The 8456-nt window shown below is 63.4% G+C and overlaps 1 protein-coding gene across 8 annotated transcripts in view; it reads left to right on the forward strand.

Moving 5' to 3' along the window:
* The window catches only part of SHANK1 (SH3 and multiple ankyrin repeat domains 1), a 161217-nt gene extending 155158 nt beyond the window's left edge, over positions 1–6059 (forward strand). For 4 of the 8 annotated variants that reach the window (XM_082437926.1, XM_082437925.1, XM_082437927.1 and 1 more), the window contains 2 exons: positions 78–3153; positions 5115–6059. In XM_082437926.1, the coding sequence (XP_082294052.1) occupies positions 78–3153; positions 5115–5832 (3794 nt within the window). In that variant the 3' untranslated portion in view covers positions 5833–6059. Of the gene's footprint in view, positions 1–77; positions 3154–4609; positions 4818–5114 lie in introns of all 8 variants that reach the window. The other 4 variants (XR_014256833.1, XR_014256834.1, XR_014256835.1 and 1 more) reach the window with 4 other exon arrangements.
* Positions 6060–8456: the final 2397 nt, after the last annotated feature.

The raw sequence follows: 8456 nt of genomic DNA on the forward strand, positions 1-8456 counted from the left end.
GTTCTGTGGGACAGGGGAACAGAGAGGCCACCCCCTCCCATCCCCACCCTGCTTCTGGATCCTCTGTGTCTTCCCAGGGGCTACAGAAGATGAGAGACCCTACCTAGCACCCCCAGCCATGAAGTTCAGCCGCAGCCTGTCTGTGCCTGGTTCGGAGGACATCCCGCCGCCGCCCACCACGTCCCCACCAGAGCCCCCTTACAGCACACCTCCAGCCCCCTCTTCCTCCGGCCGCCTCACTCCCTCTCCCCGGGGAGCGCCCTTCAACCCCGGCTCAGGTGGCCCCCACCCCGCCTCGTCGCCGTCGTCCTTCGATGGGCCCTGCCCTCCTGACACCCGTGTAGGGAGCCGTGAGAAGAGCTTGTACCATGGCGGGGCCCTGCCCCCTGCGCACCACCCGCCGCCCCCCCACCTGCCGCACGCTCCGCCCCCCCAGCCACACCACCACCACGCCCACCCGCCGCATCCCCCGGAGATGGAGACAGGCGGCTCCCCCGAAGACCCCCCTCCCCGACTGGCTCTGGGGCCCCAGCCCAGCCTGCGAGGCTGGCGGGGCGGCGGGCCCAGCGCGACCCCGGGGGCCTTGTCCCCGTCGCACCACGGCAGCGGGGGCGGGGTTAGCGGCTCCTCCCAGGCCCCGGCCCTGCGCTACTTTCAGCTGCCTCCCCGGGCGGCCAGCGCGGCCATGTACGTGCCGGCCCGTTCGGGCCGCGGGCGCAAGGGCCCGCTCGTCAAGCAGACCAAAGTCGAAGGCGAGCCCCAGAAGGGCGGCGGCCTCCCGCCCACGCCCTCGCCCACGTCTCCGGCGTCCCCGCAGCCGCCGCCGGCCGCGGCCGCCCCGTCGGAAAAGAACTCCATCCCCATCCCCACCATCATCATCAAGGCTCCATCCACCAGTAGCAGCGGCCGCAGCAGCCAGGGCAGCAGCACCGAGGCGGAGCCCCCGACCCAGCCCGAGACCGCGGGCGGCGGAGGGGGCGGCGGCGGCTCCTCCGCGCCGAGCCCCGCCCCGGCCATGTCGCCAGTGCCACCGCCCCCCTCGCCCGTGCCCGCCCCCGCCTCGCCCAGCGGCCCGGCCACCCTCGATTTCACCAGCCAGTTCGGAGCGGCCCTGGTCGGGGCGGCTCGGAGAGAGGGGGGCTGGCAGAACGAAGCCCGCCGGCGGTCTACGCTCTTCCTCTCCACCGACACGGGGGACGAGGATGGCGGCGAGAGCTCGCTGGGCCCGGGGGCGCCCCCGGGCCCCCGGCTGCGCCACTCCAAATCCATCGATGAAGGCATGTTTTCGGCCGAGCCCTACCTCCGGCTGGAGTCCGCAGGCGCCGGGAGTGGCGGAGGCTACGGGGGCTACGGAGCCGGCAGCCGGGCCTACGGCAGCAGCGCCTTCACCAGCTTCCTGCCGCCGCGGCCCCTGGTCCACCCGCTGACCGGCAAGGCCCTGGACCCAGCCTCCCCGCTCGGGCTGGCCCTGGCCGCCCGAGAGCGGGCGCTGAAGGAGTCCGCGGAGGGCGCTGGGGCCCCCCAGCCCCCTCCGAGGCCCCCGTCGCCCCGCTATGAGGCTCCGCCGCCCACGCCGCACCACCACTCGCCCCACGCCCACCACGAGCCAGTGCTGCGTCTCTGGGGAGCCCCGCCGCCGGACCCGGCCCGCCGGGAGCTGGGCTACCGGGCCGGGCTGGGCAGCCAGGAGAAGTCCCTTCCGGCCAGCCCGCCAGCTGCCCGACGCTCCCTGCTGCACCGCCTGCCCCCCACCGCCCCCGGGGTCGGGCCCCTCCTGCTGCAGCTGGGGTCCGAGCCCCCCGCCCCGCACCCCGGGGTGAGCAAGGCCTGGAGGTCCGCAGCCCCGGAGGAGCCCGAGCGGCTGCCCCTCCACGTGCGGTTCCTCGAGAACTGCCAGCCCCGGGCCACTGGGGCGGGGGGAAGGGGGCCCCCCTCGGAGGACGGGCCGGGGATCCCGCCGCCCAGCCCACGCCGGTCCGTGGCCCCCTCGCCGACCTCCCCGCGGGGCAGTGACGAGAACGGGCTCCCCCTGCTGGTCCTGCCGCCCCCCGCCCCCTCGGTGGACGTGGAAGACGGCGAATTTCTCTTTGTGGAACCGCTGCCCCCGCCCCTGGAGTTCTCCAACAGCTTTGAGAAGCCCGATTCGCCCCTCACGCCTGGGCCTCCCCACCCGCTGCCGGACCCACCCACCCCGACCAGCCCAGCGCCCCCTGCCCCGCCCCCTGCCGTGGCCGCCGCCCCTCCCACGCTGGACTCCACCGCATCCAGCCTGACTTCCTATGACAGCGAGGTGGCCACGCTGACCCAGGCGGGCCCCGCAGCTGCTGGGGACGCGCCTCCGCCGGGCCCAGCAGCCCCAGCCGCCCCGCCTCCCCCTGCCCCACAGCCTGGCCCGGACCCTCCAGCTGGCACAGATTCTGGTATCGAGGAGGTGGACAGCCGGAGCAGCAGTGACCACCCGCTGGAGACCATCAGCAGCGCGTCCACGCTGAGCAGCCTGTCTGCTGAAGGCGGGGCTGGGGGCGGGGTGGCCAGTGTGGCCAGTGGGCCGGAGCTTCTGGACACGTATGTGGCCTACCTGGACGGCCAGGCCTTCGGGGGCAGCGCTCCTCCTGGCCCACCATACCCACCGCAGCTCATGACTCCCTCTAAGCTCCGGGGCCGGGCGCTTGGGGCCAGTGGAGGCCTGCGGCCTGGCCCCGGTGGGGGACTCCGAGACCCTGTCACTCCCACCAGCCCCACCGTCTCGGTGACGGGGGCTGGAACCGATGGGCTGCTGGCCCTGAGTGCTTGCTCAGGACCTTCGACGGCAGGTGTGGCCGGCGGTCCAGGGGCTGTAGAGCCAGAAGGCCCACCGGTGCCCTTGCCATCCGCCTCCTCCCTGCCTCGGAAGCTGCTGCCCTGGGAGGAGGGCCCGGGTCCACCGCCACCACCCCTGCCTGGGCCCTTAGCCCAGCCTCAGGCCTCAGCCTTGGCCACAGTAAAAGCCAGCATCATCAGTGAACTCAGCTCCAAGCTTCAGCAGTTTGGGGGCTCCTCGGCAGCTGGTGGCGCTCTGCCCTGGGCCCGGGGAGGCGGCGGGGGAAGCGGGGACGGCCACCACGGGGGAGCCAGCTACGTCCCCGAGAGGACTTCCTCCCTGCAGCGGCAGAGGTGAGCCGGGGGCTGGAGGTTGGCAGTGGAGGCCAGAGGGGCTGGCTGTGGGTAGCAGAGACCGTCTTCCACATAGCTGTGTCCCTTTAGGGTCCCAGGTGGTAGAAAGGACACAGAGGCCGGGCTGGCTTGGAGAAGTTTGCCCTCAAAGCAGCATGCTTTCCCGGCCACTTTAAATTTCCCTTTATCTCAGTAGCTTCTGTGGTCGTCTCCCGTCACCATGACAACCCACATTCCATGATGAACAAAAAGAGTGATCAACAAAGGAGATTGGAGCACAACTTGCCCAATGTCTGTTTCCTTGGTGGGTTGTCAGTTCTGACAATCCCTGAAATCTTCAAGTCCCTTGAGCCCCGCGTTGGTCAAGACAAGATGCTTTAGGGCACGGTCGGTGGTTACAAGTGTGGTTCTGGAGCCAGGCTTTTTTGGATCCTGGTTCCAGCCCCGCACTTTCTAACTGGGTGACCTTAGGCAAAGGAATCCACCTCTCTGTAGAAGAGGGACAGCATAGAACCCTTCTAAAAGGGTTTTTGAGGCCATTGTTGTACCATGAGATGGGGGAGGGGAGGGGTCTCTTACAAAAGCCCAGCAAGTATAGATGGAGAAATCCGGGAAGACGCAGAAGTTTTCTAAAGCAGCTAGCGAGTTGGAATTGCCACAGAGTTCAAGCTCATTCAAGACCTTCTAATCTTAGGGAAAGTATAGAGTCACATTCCTGATTCAGACACACAGAGCGAGTGGGGAGAGGTTTTTTTTTTTAATCCTCTTGTTCTTCTGCAGAACTCACTCTAATTCTCCTCGACGGTTTGATAGCCACACGGTGATATCCTGAGGTGGTTTTTTAGGTCTTTGAGATCTTAAGGCATCTCATTGACGATTCTTAAGTCTTCTGGGTAGAGGAAAGGACGCTCGATTTAGTTAACAGATCCACCAATAATTGATTTGCCATCTATTCTGTACCGGGTGCCCTTCAGGGTGAGAGGGACCCCACAATGGACAAAACAAGCAAAGCATTTCCCTCATAGACCTCACAGCCTAATGAGGCAGAGGTGGGGGCCAGGCAATAAACAAAATCACTGTCATCATCCTAGGGAAAAAAATGCAATCACGCGATGGTTAGAGAAAGTCTCTCAAATAACAGGCGAGCTGAGCAGAGACTGGAGGAGGGAAGGGAGCAAATCGTTTGGCTCCCTGGGGGAAGAGAGAGCTAGGCAGAAGGAACTGTTCAAAGGCCCTGAGGCAGGGACTGTTCTGGAGGGAGCTAAAGGGATGAGGGGAACCTTTTCCTCCCCTTGTTTCTTCTCTCTTTCATCTCCCTCTCCTCACCTCTCTCTCTCTCTCTCTCTCTGTCCCCTGTCCCCTTCCATCTCTCTCCCTTGAATGCTCATCCTCTTTTTGTTCCTCTCTCACTGTCTCCCTGTCTTCCACTCTGCTGTGACTGGCCATACCCGGAAAGGCAGTATAGGGTAGTGGTTAAGAGCTCAGACTTTGGTGCCATATAACCGGGCTCTGCCACTTCCTGGCTGTGTGTCCTTAGGCAAGTTACTTAACCTCTCTGTGCTGCTGATAATAATAGTAACCTGCATCAGGGCTGTCACGGGGATTCCATTGAGATGGCGATATGTAAAAGCACTTAGAACAATGCCTGGCACACGTGAGCATCAGTAAGTGGTGGTGATTATTATTATTATCACTTAATGTCTCTTTTTCTTTCATCTCTCTTGACTGTCACCCTCTCCCTGTCCTCTCATTTTTCTCTCCCTTCATTTTCTGTCCTGACATCCATCTTACCCCCTCGCTTGCTCCTTCGATCTCTCCCCATCTCTCTCCTCCAACTCTCTACCCCTGCCCCATGTCTCTCTTCCTCTCCCTATATCTTGACCTCTGCCTCTTTCTCACCCGCCTTTGCCCCCCACCCCGCAACCCTTCTCCTCCACCCCTGCCCCGTTGTCACATTCCAGACTCTCTGAAGACTCCCAGTCCTCGCTTCTCTCCAAACCTGTCAGCAGCCTGTTTCAGAACTGGTCCAAACCACCTCTGCCGCCACTCCCCACAGGAACCGGGGTGTCCGCTTCAGCCGCTGCAGCCCCGGGGGCCACCTCGCCTTCGGCCTCCTCCTCCTCCACGTCCGCCCGCCACCTCCAGGGCGTGGAGTTCGAGATGCGGCCACCTTTGCTCCGCCGGGCCCCTAGCCCGTCACTGCTGCCCGCCTCGGAGCACAAGGTCAGCCCTGCACCCCGGCCCTCCTCCCTGCCCATCCTGCCTTCTGGACCCCTCTACCCGGGCCTCTTTGACATGCGCGGCTCCCCCACCGGAGGGGCAGGAGGCTCGGCTGACCCCTTCGCCCCTGTCTTCGTGCCACCGCACCCCGGGATGTCCGGGGGGCTCGGTGGGGCCTTGTCAGGGGCCTCCCGCTCCCTCTCACCGACCCGCCTGCTTTCCCTGCCCCCGGACAAGCCGTTCAGCGCTAAACCTCTGGGGTTCTGGACCAAGTTCGACGTGGCTGATTGGCTTGAGTGGCTGGGCTTGGCTGAGCACCGAGCCCGGTTCCTGGACCACGAGATCGATGGCTCCCACCTGCCCGCCTTGACCAAGGAGGACTACGTCGATCTGGGGGTGACCAGGGTGGGCCACCGCATGAACATCGACCGGGCTCTCAAATTTTTCCTGGAGAGGTGATGGCTGGCCCGGACGGACCAGCCCGTCCACGGAACCCTTGAGCCTGCTGGCCTCCTGACCTCTGAACCCTGACCTTCATTCTCTCCCCGGGCCAGGGACTCTGCTAAAACTGCACCCTGACTCTTGTCTCCCAAGGCCGGAGGTCACCAGGTGGCCTGATCTAGCCAGACATTGGCACCTCACAGGAGGGGGCAGCTGACACAAGACTGTGTGTGTGTGTGTGTGTGTGTGTGTGTGTGTGTGTGTGTGTGTGAAGCGGGGAGTGGAGTGGGGGGGGGGTGGGATGGAAGAAATCACAGAGGGAGATGAAGAAGGAGGGAAGGGTCAATTCTGGGGAGGAGGGGACAGACAGAGCCATAGAGGGTCAGCCCGGAGCCTGACCGGATGGGGGTCGTCCCCCAGGCCGCAGGGGAAGGGGATGCCCTCAGATTCCACCACCTGCCACCCTCTAACAACCCTTCCCCCCCTCTCCATGCCCCTCGGCTCTCCCCACCCTCCCGTCTCCCCAGCACACACAGCAGCCCCCCAGGCTCTTGCACGCTCCTTTGCACGCCTGCTCACCTCTCCCCCCTCCCTGGGCTACAATTTTGCACAAACTTGCCCTCTCACTGTCTTGCACACTTCGCCTTCACTTCCAGCTTGCGAGGCCCCCTCAGCTCTCCAGCTCATGCTGTTTCCCTGGCACGCCATGCGTCTCTTTCCCCACGCTCCACACCCCCTGCTCTCTCAGACTCTTGCTTGCACACGCTTCCTCCGGGGCGCCCTCCCTTCCACCCCTCACTCCCGAAAAATCTCTGGGCCCTTGCTGCAGACACACTTGGGACACCCTTTTCCTCACCCTCTCACAGACTGTGCGCCTCTCCCGACACTCTCACCTCCATTCTCTTCAAGCACTTTCCCCTTTTATTCTTGCAACCCCGCATTCTCACCCTACTCACCCCTCCCTCACAGGGGCACTGACGCCCCTCCTTGCCCCTCCCCCTCTCCCACTGTTGCTTGCACCCGTGCCTCCCAGGAACCCCCAGGAACCGAATCTCTCGCAAGTGCTCATGCCTCTCCGCTTTGCCAGGCTCCCGACTCCCTTGCACCTTTCTTTCCCAAATCCTTGTCCGTCTCCATTGTCAACTCTTGAGTGAACCTTCTTGCATGCTCGCTGTTGCGCACTCACCCTCCCCAGCACGTCCACTGCTCTCCCGAAGCTTTCTTCTCTTCCTTGAACAATGTTCTTGCCTTTCATGGCCCTGCTGGCACACTCATTCTCGAATTTCTACTTGTTCTTGTCAGCTCCTGGGTGACTTTTTCCATCTCCCTTGGGGAACTCTACTACCTCTTTCTTTTTGCACACTCATCTCATTGCACACGCGCTCTTGGGCTGTATTGTTGTTTCTTTTCCTGGCACTTTTTTTTCTTTGGTCCCGAAAGACCAGCTCTTCCGGTCATTCACACTCTGCCTATTCTCTCAGCTCTTTCCGCTCCTTTTCTCCTTCTGGCAAGAGAAGACCCTACGAACACTCACTTCTTGCCCACTTTGCTTCCATACTTCTTCCTCTCCCTGCCCCGGGCTTGGCCCTCTCTCCTCCTCCCTCCTCTCGCTTTCCCAGCCTTCCGGTCCATCCATTTTGCACGAAGACACCGCTCCCTCATCTCCTAACCTTTCTGGCTCTTCAAGAAACCCCTCCCTCCAGCATGGCTGTTCCTTCCTGCACGCCTCCCCCTCCCTTTATCCCTAGGGCTTGGGAATTTTAAGCCACCCCTTCCCCTGGAAAACCCCCTCCCCTACTGTGGGCGAAGGGGGGAGGGCATCGCCCTCAGGTTCCCCCCCCCATGTTCAGCTGCCAAAGAAGAGAGCTCCCCCTCCTTCCCCCAATCCCATTCCCCCTCTGCTGCCCTCTACCCCCGAGGCGGGGGCGCTCCGTCCACGGGGGGAGGGTGCTTGCAGCCCTCTCCCCTCACCACGTCAGGGATCTGCGGGGAACCTTGTGGGAGGGTCGTGGGAGGGGGGAGGGGTGGCGAGGAGGGGGGCGGAGGTCGCGCTGGACCCCTACCCGCCCCCTCCCCCTTGTCCGCAGGATGCCCCCCGTCCGCAGGGGGCCTGCGCGGCGCCCGTCTATCAAGGGCTTGTTCATTCTGGATGGGTGCCGCGGGGTTGGGGAGGGTATGGGGGGTGGGGAGGGGGGAGGGGAGGTTGGGGTCGGGAGGGGGAAGGGACTGGACGGGGGGCAGCGCGGGGCAAAGAGAAGAGACAAAGCAAAAAGAGGAACGATAACAAAGGAAAATACAAAAAAAAAAAAAACTAGAACACACAAAAAAATCCAGAAAAAAACCTGAAATAAAAGCCCGAGAATTGTCTTCCAAGGGGGGGTGGGAGGAGGAAGAGGAGGGGGGCGGATGAGGACGTCTGGTTCTCGCTGGGACAAGGACCGCACGCGTTCAAAGCCCCGGCGCCCGGGTCTTCCCTCTCTCGGGCCTCAGAGTTCATCCCTCAAGGGATTGGGACCCAGGCGTCCATTTCCAGGGACGGGGGGAAGATTAGGGAGGCGGGATTATATCATGGGGGTTCGTCCCTTACCCCCATCACCTCCCACCCCCTGACTCCCCACCAAGATTTTGCAGAGAGAAATGGC

This window comes from Balaenoptera physalus (genome assembly GCF_965194825.1).
Source record: "Balaenoptera physalus genome assembly, chromosome: 19".
In the NCBI taxonomy this organism is placed as follows: Eukaryota; Metazoa; Chordata; class Mammalia; order Artiodactyla; family Balaenopteridae; genus Balaenoptera; species Balaenoptera physalus.